This window comes from Sander lucioperca, chromosome 9, assembly GCF_008315115.2.
Source record: "Sander lucioperca isolate FBNREF2018 chromosome 9, SLUC_FBN_1.2, whole genome shotgun sequence".
In the NCBI taxonomy this organism is placed as follows: Eukaryota; Metazoa; Chordata; class Actinopteri; order Perciformes; family Percidae; genus Sander; species Sander lucioperca.
Genome location: NC_050181.1, coordinates 17,070,863 through 17,089,771, shown reverse-complemented (window position 1 = coordinate 17,089,771; position 18,909 = coordinate 17,070,863). Strand labels below are relative to the sequence as shown.

General features: G+C 40.3%; 1 protein-coding gene and 1 long non-coding RNA gene across 2 annotated transcripts in view; both read right to left on the bottom strand.

Annotated features, from left to right (window-relative positions):
* LOC116044913 (kinesin-1 heavy chain) overlaps positions 1–5,358 on the bottom strand; it is a 31,664-nt gene extending 26,306 nt beyond the window's left edge. The window contains exon 1 of the mRNA XM_031292442.2: positions 4,981–5,358. Coding sequence (XP_031148302.1) covers positions 4,981–5,106 — 126 coding nt within the window. The 5' untranslated portion in view covers positions 5,107–5,358. The remainder of the gene's footprint in view (positions 1–4,980) is intronic.
* Positions 5,359–5,536: 178 nt separating this feature from the next.
* LOC118495907 lies at positions 5,537–18,836 on the bottom strand. The gene is made up of 3 exons (XR_004898362.1): positions 18,434–18,836; positions 8,960–8,962; positions 5,537–5,549 (listed from the first exon to the last, which is right to left on the bottom strand). It is a non-coding gene; the product is annotated as an uncharacterized LOC118495907 (long non-coding RNA).
* Between the last annotated feature and the right edge of the window lie 73 nt (positions 18,837–18,909).

The following is an 18,909-nucleotide window of genomic DNA, read 5'->3' as shown; positions in this document are numbered from 1 at the left end:
AACAGCTGTATACTACTATCTCTGTATGGATGATATGATGTATAACAGCTGTATACTACTATCCCTGTATGGATGTGATATGATTTCTATCTTTGTTGTCGGTCTGGCTCAGGTTAAACTCTTTGTGAAACATGAACAAACAAACAATGAACGCCACAGAAATTTCTTATATTCTGCAGTTTGACAGTCAGTTATAACAGAAAAAGAACATAAATAAACTACTTTAACGTAGATTTTCTTTAGGGCTTTATTACGTGGTATCGGATCGGTGCTATCGGTACTTCCCGATACCAGCGTTTTAGGCCGTATCTGCAGACCCTTTTCACTGCATGTACATAGATTTTTTCAAAACAGGTGATTCTCTGATGGCCAAATATTTTGTATTGTTTGCCTGTATTTGATAGTGGCAATCCCGAGGTGACGGGAAAAGGGGCGTTAATAGGAAAGATGACATGCAACAAAGATCCCCTGCCAGACTCAAACCAAGGGCGTTGCATCACATGGTCATTGTTTCCACCGGCCTGCTCCCAGGCTGTCACAATCTGACATTGACCAACTATTTCACCCTCTGCAGGCTGGTGGCAGTTCGGATACAACTCCTCTCCAACCATCTCGGCCATGTGCTTTCACCACTGGCTAAAGAGCCAGCCTACTTCAAACAAGCCGATTGTGGTTTTCCTATAGGCGAGCCAAAAACGTTGAAGCCCAACGCCAGGGAGATAGCAATCAATAGCTGAATTAAAGAAGGCCACCGCAGGGTAATGAAACTGATGCTACAAACACTTCTGAGGTTCAACCGAGACGGCCCGCTGTCTTCAGACGTTTGAAGTCCCAGTTGACTCATCTCTTCTACCGCCTGAGGGGCGGGGTTCAAGCTGCGGTGTGTTAAAGATAGGGGAGTAAAATCACACGTTTTATCACAATACAATATTATATCCATTCTTTGGACATAGATACAATATTTACTGATATCACAAAGTCTGCCACGATATGATTTTAAGTCATTCAATTCAGGGGCCTGCGACCGATACGAGACAACATAAGCCGGTTCAATCCCCAGACCGACATTTCAGACACAAAGTGAAAGAGCAGCGCTTGACCCTCCCTCATCACCAGGCCAGCAGACTGTGGTCGTACTGGTTCAGCTTCCAGGTATGAATGTGGAACTGTGTGAATGTGACAGGTCGTCGTTGCAAATGAGAATTTGTTCTCAATCGACTTACCTGGATAAATAAAGTAAAAAATAAAAATAAAATGTATATGAAAAAACAAACTACTCTTTTTAATGCAAAAGAATAGCTATAAAGTGGGAATTTCAAAATAAAAGCACACCTTAAAGATGACGATACGTATTGCTATTTCCACTTTGTATCAACAACATTGGATCGTTGAGGATTGAATCAATATATATCCAGATCCATGTATCGTTACACCCCTAATTAAAGACGATGCCATACCCCAGGTTGCAAAACATACGTGCCTTAGTGGCAGTAGTGTTGACACCTGTAAGAGCAGAGGAAGGCTGAGAATGTTGACAAGCAGGACCTGTGTAGCCTTGGAGACCCCACTGATGAGGGCTTTCTGCTAAAGGACCAGAGGCACATGTAAACACATTCATAACTCAAGTTGAAACCACAAATATGTCACTGCCTTGGCATTAAAAGCTTAAATGTACCTTTACCAGTACTGGAATTACTCAGACTACTACAGCTGGTATGTCCTCAATTTGCACTCCGGCTCATAATCCCCCCCCAACAGACGGTCACATCTAAAGCACAGCTCGGTGAAACACAGAGCAGCAGCATTTTAAGACATTGATAATTCAGTCCCGCTAGCCACATCCTGGTTTTTAACCCTGTCTAGAAAAAGAGCATTGAGCCAATATCAGAGCTGCCAGGAGCAGTCGGCAAACAATGGCGCAGCCCGAGTCTAAAGTCCTCATTGTTATTGCCGCTACTGGCCTCGTTACCTACACTTCTGTCTAATGGGATGACTTGCTGAAAATGTAATTACAGTGAAATGCATTGTTAAAGCCTTAATAAGTGCTCTGTCACGTTCCTGCTGCCTGGTGGCTTGGTCATGATACTTGCCCAGGCTAAGTCACTCAGGAGAGTCAGTAACACACAGTCCCAAGGTTATTCTGCAGCATCCACATGATTCTTATTGTTTATTCGTATGGTGCATGGCATTTTATTGGATTACAGTGATGGTTTTTTTTAAGCAGCAGGGGAAAAGGGTCAGGGTTAACAGAAGGTTTGCTGATCCCGGACAGCCCCAACTCTTTCTGTTTCCTAGCATCCCAGGCTACTGTATGCAAACAGAAGACGTGCGTGTGACAGCAAAGCATAGGGGAATGACCTGATCTTTTATGTGCAAAACTGACACGGAAGTAATGGAGGCATGAATAATTCACCCGCTGCACACTCGCTCTACGCTGGCAAACCAAGCTAGTTAATAAGACACCCATTACACCTCCTCTGGAAACTTTGTCTCCCTCCCCTTTCTGGAAAGAGACCGACAGGACTTTTTAGTGAGGCACAGCTGAGTAATACGGGCCTACTGCAAGCATCAAAACAGCATCACCAAGGCCTGCAATGGGGAAGCTGCCTATTAGATGTCTTTACGATGTGCAGTGTGGTCAGCTTCACCACTGGCTGGCACAGCTGTCAGGGCTTCAGTCCTGATAAAGGGTCGGTCCACGCCCTAGATTGGTCTTAAAACGAATACAAATATGAGCTAAGTGAGTCAGTCACCCTGAACAAGAGCATCTGCAAACAAATGCATCACCGTAATAATTACCCTCCCCACCCGGAGAGATGGCCCGGTGCTCGGCCAACTGCCTGCTCTGATTGGTCGAACAGCTGGTTACCAGGAGAGAAAACACAGAGGGATTACCCAGGAGGCCTGTGCTGCTGCATATGGGTACAGTAAGCGTTGTACTTCTCAAAGCAGATGCACCAGCAGAGGCTACAAGGCTCTGCCCTGCACCACTTGCGTCCTTCACAATGTGCACTGGTATTTTGGCACTATGAATGGCACTCTGAACTTGGGCTGGGCCACATCATGCCTGAGGGGCACAGACAGTACGCCTGCTGTTAGTTAAAGGCCTAAAGTCAGTGTCAGCAAAACTATTTAAGAAGTCACCACAGCTACAACAGTCTTCTGTTTTGCATGACAAAAAAAAAAAAGAATGAACCTGTTGTATTCTAAATTCACCGCCTAAATTAGTCGTTCAACTCCAGAGAGGATATGATTCATATCCACTCAGTCGAAACCTGCAACCACGTGAATGCTTTTCAGTTCAGAGGTCAATTAGTTTCTATTTCCTTGTGAACTCTTTTAAAGCATAGGTGAGCAAAGACACAAAGTCCACAAAGAGAATGATAATAAGCCGTTTAGGAAACTTAATGTTTAACCATGATTTTTCGCTCCAATGATACGCCATTGCCTTTTGCACATTTAGCATGTACAGACTTGGGATGTCAGCCCAGCTTTTATTCTGTTGTAATGCTTCTTAATTACTATAGTCTAAGGATTTGTAATCCTACCATACATATATAGCGTAGAGGCACGCAATGCTATGAACATAAGTTGGGTAAACGGTGCCTATTTAAGATGCCTTTAAGGCGTATAATGAAAGGACATCAAGTGCACACCATTTTCAAACTGACCTCTGGGCAAATTCTTCGCTGATTCAGTAAAACTGAGGTAACATGGCACTGTATTAGTAAAGTCATTTCCTTCTTTTGTCATAGTGGAAATTGTGCAAATGCCATTATCCTTATCAAGTGCTGGATCTGTATCACTAAAGGGCTAATTAACCCAAAGAAAACAACCTTTGGTTTGATTCCAACCTGAACAGAAGAAAACAGATTATGTATTTACTCAATATTTTGAACATGTAGGGCTACTAACTGAGTGTCCAGTCACTGAAGGCCAACAGAATACAACTGGCCTGCATATAACTTCATTTGCACTGCCAATGACTAATTCTTTTGACGTTACCATTGTCTGCGTTTCCTATTCCGTAATGGAAGCTTACTGTCCTTCTGTTATTTTCAATAACAGCTTATTTAACTTAGTCTACAAATGGTTGGTTATGTAGCCACCTGGTCAGCTAGCTAATGTTAGCTTTAATTAAGCAGCAGTATTAAAACTAGCCAGCTAGCCAAGGCCGGCTAATCTGTCAACTACCAGCTGGCCTAGCCTGCTAGCCAACAGTCTGTTAGCCACAGCTAAATCAAAGCTGGTTTACGCTTTATGCTGACGCGAACCGTTCATAATTAATAGCTTTATCGTTACAGACGGACAGCTACTTGTTAAATAATGTCGTGATAATAGTGCAGTGAATAGCGTGCAGGGTTTGCAGGCTGATGCTGGCGACATTTTAACCTGTGCCACTCAATGTGTTTGTGGCTTTGTTGAATGACAGCTCCCTAGCCATGACAGGGACATTTTACGCCAACAGCAACTGGACTGGTTTTTCGAAGTGTTAAATTGAATGGTGCGGTCCACTATCTATTGGAGCCCGAATAAGTAAAGTTAAGAGTAATTGACTGTTTAGGTTGCGCCAGAGGTTGGATTTAGCTGAGGACATGCGGATAAACGCAACGGTGAACAGGTCGCCAAATATTTTTCTTAGGATGGAGAAGACATCAGGAAGGCATGACCCGCCTCTGATTGGCTAGCAACGTTAACTTTACTCGTTGTCTTCTTTGGTTTGGCCTTTAGGCAAGAGGAGAGGGATTGGCTAGGATTAGGGTAACACTTTCAGGGTAAACCAATCAGAGGCAGAGTACAGCGGCATATGCCTTCGCCATCCTGGGAAAAGAAAATACTCACTAACAGGTCAACCAGCCCTTGCTAACGTTAGCTGACAAGCTAAGGTGCTAACTACCGTAGCTACAAGACAATCAAAAATGGCGTACTGCTGACTGTGCCAAATAGGTAGCTAAAGCCCTTCAACACAAAATAACTCACCCCAATAACAACGTTTTCTTCCCCTTGAAACTTGGGAATGTATTTGTCGCCTCTGACCACCTCGGAGTTGTTCAGGGGCCTAAAACGGCACATCACTTTGATGGTGCACTCCGCCGGGTCGGCCATCTTCCACGGTTTACGAATGGAAATTCACCAATAAAATTAAGGTATATCCTGGCTCCCAGGAGCGGCCGTGGGGGGCGAAAAGGGAGGCCGAGCCCCTCTATCCCAATCTCAGGTTCTGGAAAGGGCGATAATCTGTCGGGCATTCAACAAAAATCCTTGTTTTCCTCTCAAATACTTCCCCTCCAGTTAGGAAGCCATGATACCGGTGGATCAGCGGCTGGCCACCTCGCCCCTCCTGCTGCTGTGGATGTGGATCACAATGACGTCACCTCGGCGCTCCCCTCCTCACTGTCTTTCAGTTATTGTTCCCAGAATCATGATGGAGCTTTTTACCACACGTTATATATTCAAACGTTTAGGTGTCTTAAATATTCTAATGGGATTTGATAACACGGTTTCTAAATTGCAGGTAAAACTGTCAAAGTTCCATCAGCAGGCTTTTACTGTCTTGAAAATTGTATTTTGTTTGTATGGTGAAAAGTTTTCACCATACCATATAGCCTAACATAGGCTATAAGAAGAAAACTTCAAAACTATAATACATTTTTTTTACCCCCAAGGTAAACCTTTTTGGAATTCACAATTTGGAATGCCCTTTGCAGTTCTGAACAGAGATATTCACTTTGAAATCTTACATAATATTTACCCATGTAACACAATCATTTCCTAATTTGTTGACATAGATGTTAAATTCAATCTTTGTGGAGCCGAGCCAGAAACAGTTATGCATTGTTTTGTCGCTGCTTGTCTTCATCTGTGTTTTGGAGAGACGTAGAGAACTGTTTATAACAAGAATGGACACTCTATAACAATTATGCTTAAAGACATTATCACTAAAAAAATGTGGTAATAAACCGTTGAGTTACATGACAATTCTTATACTTGTAGTTGGTTAATTTCATATACATAAGGCAAGATTCTCAAAGTCCTTCCCAAATCATAACTTTTTTTGGGTTGCATTCAATTTGTACATCGATACATTAAACCTTATGACAAACAAATAAAGTGAATGCACACTTATATTTTAAAGAATTATTTACTGTAGCCCCTGAGTAAGTTATGTTGATGTCATTGTATATTTATTGTGTTTAAATACATTATGTTTTATATTACTGTAAATTTACTTTTCATAAATCATTTCATGTCTTTTTTTTCACACAGGAATCTGTAATTGTAGGGTAAGAATGTCCATGACCTGTTGAATGTCTGTCCGTTCGCAGTGTTTATCAAAGTGTTTCTGTTGTTCTAATGAACAATTTTTTTTAATCAGTGGAGGAAAATAACTAAGTATATTTACCAAAATACAATTCTGAGGTACCTTGTACCCTACTTGAGCATTTCCATTTTATGCTACTCCACTATATTTGAGAGGGAAATATTGTAAATTAGTTTCAACCCTGAGCGTAAAATATAATAAATATATATAATATAATTATATAATAAAAAAAAGAGAAATGGGGAAATGGAAATTGGGTAGAAATGTGGAAAATGTGATTGTAATCATTCATCATATTTTAAACCTGTATAACCCCAAATGCCCATTTGAAGGTCTGTCAATACATAAAGCATGATGTGTGTACAGGCTTTGTTATATATGTTTTCCAGAATGCCAAATATGTTGGGGGTTTTTTTATTACAGGGAAAATGTGTGTGAAATTAAACAAGATTTTCCATTTGAAGTTCAGCCATAAAAAACGCCTTCTTAGATTGGAATGTTTCACTGAATATACACTACCAGTCAAAAGTTTGGGGTCACTTAGAAATTTCCATTCCACTCCATTCCAGACAGAATACCAGCTGAGATCAGTTGCATTGTTTTTTTTATCAGGGCAGCAGTTTTCAGATTACATTATGTGCTTACATAATTTGCAAAAGGGTTCTTGACTGTTGTAGAAAGAAGTGGCTGATCTTTAATGCAATATCTACATTGCCCATTACCATTCATCCAATGTTCCAAAGGCACATTTTGTTTACTAATCTGATATCATTTTAAAAGGCTAACTGAGAAAACATTGGAGAACCCTTTTGCAATTATGTAAGCACATAATGTAATCTGAAAACTGCTGCCCTGGTTAAAAAAAGCAATGCAACTGATCTCAGCTGGTATTCTGTCTGGAATGGAGTGGAATGGAAATTTCTAAGTGACCCCAAACTTTTGACCGGTAGTATAAGTGTGATAAAGCTTCAATGAATCGCTGACAAAATCATAGTGTGATGTCACACAGGGTGGAAGACATGTTTTATGTGAGCTACTTCCAGGAAAATGTAAGGGAATTATTATGAACCCTGGAGCTATTGTTATATGCCCAAAAGAGGATATTACTGTAGCCTGAGACTCAGCTGTCTTTAAGAGAGGGAGCCACAGCTGTGACACCTCCTCTTAAATAAATTGCATCATGTCTGACCTCACTCAACAGATGCCGTAATGGAGCAAAAGCCACGGCAAACCACGAGTGGCAGAACACATTTCCTTGCCACTCCCTGAAACAGTGAGGGATATCTTTTTTCACGTTGCAGTGCTTAGCTAATCCAAATACCAGTTCTACTGGCATTCTACTGGGAGAGAAAGGGTGTGGTGCTTCGGTGTGAACTAACAGGGTAGTCTGCTTGTCCCAAAGCCCACACTGTGTACTGTTCATCATCTATGGGACTGGTAGAATAAATGAGAGGGCTATTCAGTAATATGAGCTGGTTTTGTACTCTTTAACATATTCTGATATTTTGCTTTAGAAAGAGAAAGCAGGCTGAGGTGTTCATTTATAATACTGAGTTACATATTTATTAGTCTCGCATTGCCAGACCTATCTCCACAGCGCTGTGGAGTACATATAATAGGAGAGCCTCCACCCCAACTGTGTACCAAAGGGCTCAGCGTCCAACTAAGCCTATTAGTTAATAGCTGCATCGTGGTTACAATAGTCTTGTTCTGTGTAGATTTACTTGCATTGTTAAGTTGTAAGAATAGACTGTACATCATACATGTAAAATACAAAGTCGCTAAAAGTCACTTTAATAACAAAAGGCCTCAGGGTTGGAATGGGTGAAGTTGAAGAATAATGCATGTTAAACATGAAGCTAAAATGGAAGAACAGATGGAAGAACAAAAAGCAGATTAATGCGAGGGTCTGTTCTGCATTACTTCACAATAATGTAACTTAATAGGCCTAATATAAAACAGTGAATGCCATCTGATTTGATGTTCAGAGTGACGGACTACAAAGCAACGTTTTTTAGACTAATTGCTAATTGATTTTCAAACTGCAGTGGAGTACACTGAGTGGATTTTTGTTTTTTTAACCTTTATTTATTCAGGGAAGGTTCACTGAGAGGCAGGAACGCCCTGATCACACACAGTTCCACATTGATACCTGGAAGCTGCCCAGTACAACCACAGTCTGATCTGCTGGCCACTGAGCAGCTCCACTGGAGCGGTTGGGGTTAAGGGCCTTGCTCAAGGGCACCTCAGTGATGGTAATGAGGGAGGGACGAGCGCGGCTCTTTCACTTTCCCCACCCAGATTTTATCCTGTCGGTCTGGGTATTGAACCGACGACATCACAAGCTTGCTTCTTTAACCTTCAGGCCAGTCTAGACGGGATTTATGGGTACAAGTCGGGAACCGGCCTACTTTACATATTTCAAGGGTGCTGAATCCAAAAAAACTGGCACCCAAGCGAAATTGTGAGTTTTTGACCTTCTAATTTGCATATCAAAATGGCCGCCAAATTGCCTATCTTGCACAGTCATTGGACCATTTCCCCCTAGTTTTTTTGTAAGTAGGCAATCAAAGATGAGGAAATTAAGTTTCTAGATCTATAGTCTACGGTCAGAGCAAGGATATAGTGGAGGCTCACTGCCTTTTTTTTTTTATATATATATATATATATGCAAAATACCAACTTTTAAGGTGAAATTAAGCATTATTTGTGTCATTTTTTTAAGGCCGACATAAATATTCAATCAATATCACTCTTAAATGTTCCCAGTGTATATATATGTGATGTATTCCATATTACATAATAACTAAGAAAAACACCATTGCAAGTTGTCTGAGATTTCATTTTTTTATGCAAACAAAGCATTTATGCTCTTAATTCAAACATCGAAAAACCCAAGTGAATAGGGAAAAAAACACCATGAAACCTCCCTTGAACAGATCTACAGATCACATCTTGTTTCTGTATATTTTCTTTCATGTTTGTAGCTAATTGCTTTGCTTTCATCTGTCTTCTTCTGTAAGTTCCATAGGTCACTCCGCATTTCTGTATATTTCCTTTGGAGTCTAGCTTTCGCTTTCTTCTGTTATATTAGTTCTACAGATCACATCTTGTTTCTGTATATTTTCTTTCATGTTTGTAGCTAATTGCTTTGCTTTTTTCTGTTAGATTTTTAGTTCTGTAGTTCACTCCCTCTGTACATTGTTTTTGGTAAATTGTTTTTATACCTTTCTAGTTTGCTTGTGTGCCATTTGTCTTTGGAATTTCATTTTGATTAGTATTTCTTTCTGCAGTCCTTTTCCAAGTTCTTTGGTTACCCCTTGCCTTGGTATACTTGAGGACGTCAGCTCCACATTTAAACAAGGACATTGGTCATCACTCTGACATGCACACATTGCAGTGCATTTGCACTGGCGTGTTGTGCATTGTTTTTTACAGGCACACAGGATAATTTCCAGGCAACTTTCAGGTATTGGATTCTGTGACATAAGAATGTCCTCACCGCAGTGGCCCGGGACTCAAATCCAACCTTTGGCCCTTTGCTGGATGTCTTCCCCCCTTTCTCTCCTCACTTTTCTGTCTGCAACTGTCCTATTCAATAAAGGCCAAAATGCCCAAAAAAATAATTTTTATTTATAAAATAATGCCAATCCCTTGTAGCTGTGGTAAATTAGCCTAAAGCTTAATGTTTACCTGTTCAGGAGGAAACTAGCCAAATCTGCATCCTTTTGGGCTCTTAGCTGTCCCCATCTTTTTAAAACCGGATTTTATTACGTCTCTGGTCATGCAACTGTTTAGATATGCCAGGGTTTTTAAAGTTGGGTACGTCTCTGTTAATCCTGATTGTTTGTTTGCTGCTTTCATGGCTGTAGTGCGCTGGGTTTACGTTTTTACAGGTATATCTGGCAACCTGGCCAGGATGTCAAAATTGGCAGTTGATATCAACACACAGGCTGAAACACAAACAGATATTCGGTCACGGAACAGAAATTTAAAGGAGAAAATACTGACTTTAGCATTGTTGTCAGAAAACATACAACCCAGCTGGCATAATTCATTAATTCATGGTGGTCTCTTTTTGAATATTTTTCCTTATTCACCTGGGTTTTTCCCGTCTTAGAATTTAGAGAACAAATGCTTAATTTGCATAAAAACATGAAATCTCAGACAACTTGCAATGGATTTTTTTCTTTGTTATCATGTAATATGGTGTACATCATATGTCATATCAACAGGGGAAATTTCAGAGTAGCATTTATTGAATATTTATGTCCACCTTAAAAATGACACATATAATGCTTAATTCCACCTTAGAAGTTGTACATTTGCATGTATATACATAACAAAGGCAGTGAGCCTCCACTAGATCCTTGCTCTGACCCTTGACTATCGATCTAGAAACTTAATTTCCTCATCTTGATTGCCTACTTACAAAAACACTAGGGGGGAATAGTCCAATGACTGTGCAAGATGGGCAATTTGGTGGCCATTTTGATATGCAAATTAGAAGGTCAAAAACTCAAAATTTCGCTTGGGTACCATTTTTTTTGGACTCAGCACCCTTGAAATATGTAAAGTAGGCCGGTTCCCGACTTGTACCCATAAATGCTCCTCACTTCTTATAGAAGGCCTTTTTTCTGAAATCCGTCTAGACTACTGCCCAAAGGCGCCTGGAGGCGTATGATTTCTTAGCAGTAGCATAGTTTGCAAAATGATTTGCAGTGATGCAAAGTATACATGATTAAAATGGGTCAAAACATGCAAGATTAAAGATTAATACTCACTATAGTCTACGTACACTGCCCTGATAGAAGAGATTTAGCCACAATGGGCCACAACAACTGCAGGACAGAAAAAATAAAACCCATTTAGTTTACATTCATACAGTAAACCTCACAGACCTCAGGAATGTATAACATGCAACTCACGGAAATGAGCATACATGAAAAGGTATGTTCAAATAAACAGTAGCTCTGAACAAAGGAAAAGATCAGTTAGCAGTTTTTGTAATCATACCAGAAGAACACGATGAGGGGGGTTTCAGTAGCCGAATGGTTCAGAAGCACAACATATAACCGGCACATGTCATACCCCTCTGAATAGAGATAAACAGTGATTTTTATAAGTATGCTAAAATGAATATGGATTGAAGTCATGACAGACCGAGTGGACATTGATCTTGAACATGATGTTACACGTTATGCATAGTTGAAAACGGACAGTTCTGTATACTGGAATGACTGACCTCCTAAAAGCACATGAAATATTTTGAGAGCAGGATGTAAAAAGCTTAAAAAAAGCAGCACATGTTCTGTCGTCCTTCATGGTAAACATGTTGTTAATAATGTTAAGAATCCCTGAAGTTCCCAAGAACTAGAGGAGAACTTCTAAGTCATAGTAGCTTGTGTTTACTGTATGTTTTATTTGCACATATTTTAAAAGAAATGTCAGACATAGAAAAAGCAAGAATAATACAAGAAATAACATGTGCAGGTGAGGTAGAAGCCCACTACGAGCTTATCTAAAAACCTCACCTAGCTGGTTACTTTTTTACTTCCCTTAAAAAGAATATCTGGTTCCATATAAGAAAAGCTATTTTACCAATTATTCTGTAATTTAGATAAAAGAAACTGGATGTCGACAGTATCAAATGGCTTTTTTAAGTCAAAGGAAAGACACAGGATATCTTATTCAACAGCTTATTCATTCAGCTATTTCACTTTTTCTAAAATGACAGTTGGATGATTCTGTGGAAAGTTGAGCAAGGAACCCAAATTGCATGCTTAATTTAAATGTTCTGTCAACAGCTTTGCTACCCATTTTTCAGTGACCTTAGATATAACTAGCAGGATGCTGATCGGCCGTAGCCTGGCTCCTCCCTCCTATGTACTTCCGCTCAATTTTCATTTTCCTTCAGTACTCCGTCGGGGTTTGCGGTATAGTCGTGGGTTTTCTCCGGCCAAATCTTTACCGGTCCAATCAGTGAACAGAGCTTCCAGCTCGCTCTGTAAGTGGTGAAGGAGTTAGCTAAGGCTAACGCTAGCGATGCTAAGACGACGACACGACCAAACGTTAGCGATTGGTTATGGCAGATCCAGAGTGGCTCTAGGCAGATCCAGTAGTTTTAAACTTCAACGGAGTACCCGCCTTCAAGGAAGTTAACACTTGTCAATGGAGAGAGGCCAGACTCTCTGTACACATGAAATGGACCAGAGTCTGGTAGGACCAGGCTAGATCGGCCAGTAGCTATCCATGTTTTGTTTTTGTTTTTTACCAAGGGACTGTTTCACAAAAGTAGAATTTATAAATCCACGATAACCGATAAAGTGAGGCTTGACCTCGTCTAATATGTGCATCCTGGCTTGGTGCGTTTCACGAAAGCCAAGCCAGGCTGAGGACTTTTTTTTAATTATGATTATGCTTATTTTTGAAAGGTAAGTGCTGTAGTACAACCAGTAAGGGGGCGTTATGTGTGGAGTAGTTTTGGACACATGACTCCCTGTAAATTTGACATATATTAAATGTTTTTAGCAAAAAATATTCCCCAAAATTATGCATATGCCTATTCTTAAAAAGTAAGTGATGTAGTACAACCAGCAGAAGACAAGTTATAATTGAGGTAGGTTTGGAGACACTACCTTATTTAATCATTTAATTAATAAATATTTTAGTTGTATGTCTTTTCGGTGTTGTAGTTTGTAGACGGTCCCTAAGCACTCATCTTACTACCGTCTCACCGCTCATCACTCGTAGAGACCAATGTTATTTCTCCAGGTTGGAGGACGGCTCATTTTGATGAAAATGAGTTTGTAGCTCGTTGTTAACCTTACTACGTTAGGAAAGATGCAACGTGAATATCTTTCTAACTTTGCACACCTTTATAAAACCAAGGGCACGGATTATGAATCTGTTCAAACAGTTTATAAAACAGAGGGCACGGATTAATACAAATACCAGAAGGGCCGCACCCCTAAGGACCCCTATGGGCCACTACTGATAATATGTCTTTGGTTAATTTTGATTTTACGCATGCAGCCACAGATATTCGATTGTACTGCAGCGAGGTGCGTGGAACGATTCACTCGGAAGGCAGAGTTACTTATTTCCAATTTAATAGGTTATTGACAAAAATAGGGCCGGTGTGTTGCAAATGCCAGGGCCGTTTTTGGATCCCAGTCCTTATGGTGTTGTCATTTATACATATGTTTATTTGATATATGGTTTACTGACTATATTTTTGAATGGTCTTTAATATTGTAGTTACTGTGTCATCCTTTCTTGATTTTTGTCTGGGTGGGTGGTGATGACGAAGAGGGGAGGATGTGTTCATGTTGCGAGTATGTATGTTGTAAAAAAAAAAAAAAGTGCACTCACTGTAGATCTCTATTGAAGGACTGTCAGTCTCTGGGGGAGGGTTGACTTGTTCCTCCTGTGTGTTTGCAGATACAGTGCCATCCGCTGTGCCAGCGCAGTGCCCAGGTCCTCTGTGGAGCTGCAGCAGGCCAGACCAACCCAGCCAGCTCCTGCACCAGAGCCTGAACACAAGAAATCCACCACCAATGGAGATGCTACTCCGGCTTCCAAACCTTCCACCAAGCCACAGAAAGGCATCATGGGAATGTTTGCAAATAAGAGCGCTCTTAAGAACCAGGACAGTGGTAAAGAGGTGAAGTCGGAGCAGAAGGAGGATGCACCTGTGGTACGGCTTGGTAGTCTTTGATGTGATTCACTGCAGTTTACAAAGAAATAGACTACAGGAGCTACAGGATTTTATTTACTACTGTTCCCTGTTTTAGGTTGATGAGCCCAAAAGTAAACCAGCTGCAAAAGCCAACCCCATGATGAACTTCTTTAGCAGTCAAGCAGCAAGTGAGTAATATCTTCACCACCATCAGCCTTCTGTAGTTTTTCTAAATCTTAGTGGAATGTCTGCTAACTACTACTGCTACAGTATTACTCTGTTAGTGTTTTTTATTGTAAAATGTGTCTGTCAAATTTAGGTAAACAAGGAAATTTGGCGTGTGACATTAAACAATAAATAAATGGGGGCAAGCATGGGCATAAATCTGATCTAACAGTAGGGGGGACAATAAACATAAAATTTCTGAAGAGCAATTTTTGAAGGGGACACAAATAATACAGCCACAATTATACTCATAGAAGACGTGTACACAGAGGAAAGCCTTAATACTATCATTAGTGTAGCATGGAGACTGTACCATTATCCTTCTTTTCAGTGTTTCTCTCTCGATTCAATGAAAAAGCTGGCTAAATTGACCGAAATATTCTTCTTTCAAACCATGTATTTATTTTTAAGTTGTTTACAATCAAGCCACAAAAATACCTTAAAACATAATGACTTATTTTGAAAAAGTGTCCCCATATATAAAAGAAATACAATACTTTTGTAGACTTGTTAAATTAGCTGATCATAATGTAAATTAGTGAGCCACTGGTAAAGCTCATCTGCTCACCCTGACAGCCACACACCTCCAAAAATATGAACTAAGCTCAACACACTTACCTGAGACTCTCCACCTGACTGTCCCTGGTCTCCCTGTTCCTCAGGTCTTTCTGTCTCCTTTGCCTGTGACATAGTGACGTTAGTATTTCCATAAGCACCCATTCTTATAAAGCTGTTACCAAATTGTCTTGATATGAGGATTATTGTACGTTTTGGTGTAGGCCTACTGAAAAAGGATCTTATGTCTGTTTTTCTTTTCTCTTGTCATTTAATCTGGGCAACAACAAATCTTTAATATCAGATATCTAAATATGAGTTAGTTTCATAGGTTCACCACGCAGTCATATAATTATAAAATGATCTTGCATCCTGCTGGAGCTGCTCCCCCCGTGACCCGACACCGGATAAGCGGACGAAGGTGGATGGATGGATCTTGCGTCCTCCACATAAATATTAGGTTTCGTCTGGGACAGAGGATATATATTTAACTGATCAGCCACTTAATTTCATATTGAGCAAAACACAACTGTAGATCTTCAATATTAACCCTAATATCAATTCACACACATAACGTTATGCTTATCGCCGTGGTAACGTTAGTTGTAGTGGGTGCATTTCTATCCAACAAGCTATTAAACAAGCTAGGTAACGTTACATTACATTACACTAACATATCAAACTTTTTTATCATGACTAATTCATTAATTACTCAGCATCATTTCTATTTGAGAAAAGAACAACTTCATCCGATGTTTAATGTGAATAAAACAGCCTTGAACCGCCTACTTACTACATTCCTGTCACTACCCAATGTGACTGTGAGTCTACCTATTATCCTAACGTACAGCATGCAGTGGACCAAACCACTGTGAAAGCATTTTTCATTTGCGTAGCTGGCTAGCTACGCAACGTTAGCTAATTCCACTAGCATACGTACAGGCTAACTATGGGCAGTTAGCTTTATGAGTAACGTAACAAAAACCCACCCATCTCGTAGGAGCGAAGCTTAACATTTCATTCAGTACAATTATGGTACAAAAGGAGCACTAACGCCATGTCTTATGTTGACAACGTGGATGCAGATATAGGAAACTCCGAAGGCAGTCGTAATATTTACCTAGCCGTCTAGGCTAACGCTGTTGCGCTAACGGTAGCAAAACATCAGCATAGCGTTAGCTAACAGTCTAAACTTGTGAAAAACCGAACAGCATCCCCGTCCATGTGATAAATAAACACTAGGCAAATATGTTGTTACTGGAGCTAGTAGGCTACCATCAAAACATGAGATATCTAATCGAAAATGTGTTTACAACGTCGGGGGATTTCACAGGTGGGACTGGAAAGTTAGCCCATAGCTAGCATGATGCCTTCTATTTCTAGATCTAGATAAGTTTACCGGTACTTATCTGAACTAAGACATGATCACTGTGACTAGATATAAAGAAAACCTTGACTTTCACTCAGTGCTATTCACTGACAGTAAAAACACCTCTTCCACCTCTTCCTCATCCCAGTCAGTCACCATAGTTCTAGTACTAGGCTGAGGCACGTGTCCCCAATGTGACGTCATCACCGAATTGCATTAAAAAACCCACTAATACCAAAAACGACAAAAACTGGCCTTTAACACTATTTGGAGACATTTTTAACAATGATATACATATGTTGAGTGCTTTATGTACCCATTAATCAACAGTGGTGGTTAACCTGCAACATGGGCTTTAACCTTTCTCACTTGCAGTTTACTGCATATCATACTTCCTGTGGTAGCTCATTAGCTGGTAGCGTTTACCTTAAGGGTCCGTAGAAAGTGAAGGCGCTGATGCACCTTCTTCATCAGACTGGAGGAGTTGAGAGACCAAGAAAAATTTTCTGTGATGTGGACCCCAAGGAACTTAAAGCTAGACACACGTTCCACCTCAGCATCACTGATGTGGAGCGGGGTGTGTGCCTTGCTCTTGGTTCTCCTGAAGTCCACAATGATCTCCTTGGTCTTCTGGGGTTTAAGTGCCAGGTTATTGTTTTTACACCACATAGCTAGGTGCTGAACCTCATCCCTATATGCTGTTTCATCCTCCTCTCTGATCAGGCCCACCACTGTGCTGTCATCTGCAAACATGATTATGGCATTGGAGCCATAAACAGGGGCGCAGTCGTGGGTGAAGAAGGAGTAGAGCAGAGTTCTCAACACACAGCCCTGTGGCACGCCATTGTTCAGGGTGATAGTGGAGGAGGAGAGACTTCCTAATTTAACAGCCTGGGGTCTGTTAGTAAGGAAGTCCATAATCCAGTTGCAGAGTGCTGATGCCAAGCTGGCCGAGCTTGGAGATAGGCTTGAAGGGGATCACAGTGTTGAATGCTGAACTGAAGTCAATGAACAGCATTCTAACATACAGTATATATTGGGACTGTCCAGGTGGGTGAGTGCCAGGTGGAGCGCTGTGAGAATGACTGGTTTTATGTTTTTATTTAATTATTGCTGGCTTGGGAGCAGGATGTAGACAAATTAAGAAAAGACACATGGTAAAAGCAGCAAAGATCAGTTTGCATATACATATATTTAAACAAAGTCAGGATTGGTGACTCTTTGAATAGCTCCCTCTGGCTCTTGCAAAACAGCAGGGTAACTCCCTGCACACTGGAACTGTTTTTGTTTTATAGGTTGATAGCAGGTAATAGTCAAATAAGGAAAAGATACATAATAAAAGAAAAAAATTGCAGTATTCTGAATACTGAATACACAATGGATGAAGTCCTTGGATGTCAGGATGGACGGAGAAAGAAGAAGCCTCACGATAACACGTAGCCTCGTGATAACACGTAGCCTTGTGATGACACGTAGCCTCACGATAACACGCCACATGGCTACGCTGTGATGTTGCAGACTGCCGTCCACTGTATACAGTGTAGACATACACGCGGATAGCTCAAAATGCGTACAGATAACACACCACTTGGCTATAGGAAAGTGGCGTGTATGTTTACGCAAGGTCATGATGTCATGTGAATGTGACCTAGTAGTGTAGTGACTTAATATGCAATATAATTACATAAGTGATGAAGTCAATGAAAATAAATGAAAATACTAATACAAAATAACAGGGGCTGTTTGTTTTTCTCTTAATTTAATTTTGACTGACTTTGCCTTTTCTTTTTTTATTGATTTCTGAAGTTAGCTGTTTTCACACAGGACAAACTCTGCTGTCAGTAGTGCATGTATTTTGCACTTTTTACTTGTATAGTGTATATTTGTATCTATATATTGTTACTTGTAATATTCAGTTTTTGTTACCTGCCTACGGACTTTGGATGTAAATAGGCATTCTTGCTAAGTCTGGCATGTTAACATCTTATATTTTGATACTGATGTTCATTAACATGCTCTGTAAATGAAATATTAGCTGAGAGATTAATAACAAAAGGGATAGCAGCCTGTGGTGGAAGTTTTTCGATGCAGCAGGTGGAGATGTTTTAAAAATAGAAGGTGAAACAAAATAAGGACAGTCGAAGACTAAACCAAGTTAGGTTTTTTTGTATTTTATTAAGTATATTTGCAAATATAGGAGGAACACATTTCACAGAAGGCACGCAGCACAGGTGTGGAAAAGCTCTTCAAATGAGTGAACAGAAACACTGAACTTAAATACATCTTCAGAGTGACAGCACACACGCACTTGGCTTATTATGACTACATTTCTCACAGGCAATCTGATACACATGAAGACAATCAAGAAAAAACACAAGACACATCTTGGAGCCATTTTACCTCCTCCTCCCTGTACGACTTTCACCCCCCCCAGTTGCATCTCAACTGGCATGGGAAAACTAAATGTATCAGAAGAGATAGGTTTAGGGTGACCTTGTAGCCCCTATCTGTTCAGACAAACAGTGCTCACATTATGTTCCAGACTTTCTGATTCTCACTTAGTTAGAATCAGATTCTACATGTGGGAATGAGATAAACTCCCTTTCAGCATTGTGAGAGAAAGCTATTAGAGAAGGAAATAAGACAAAAATATAAAGAATCATGCTTAAATGTAAATTTGCCATTACAAGCCATACACATAAAAGTCAAGAAAATAGTCCAACTGTCACAGAGTTTCATATTCACTAATATTTTTCT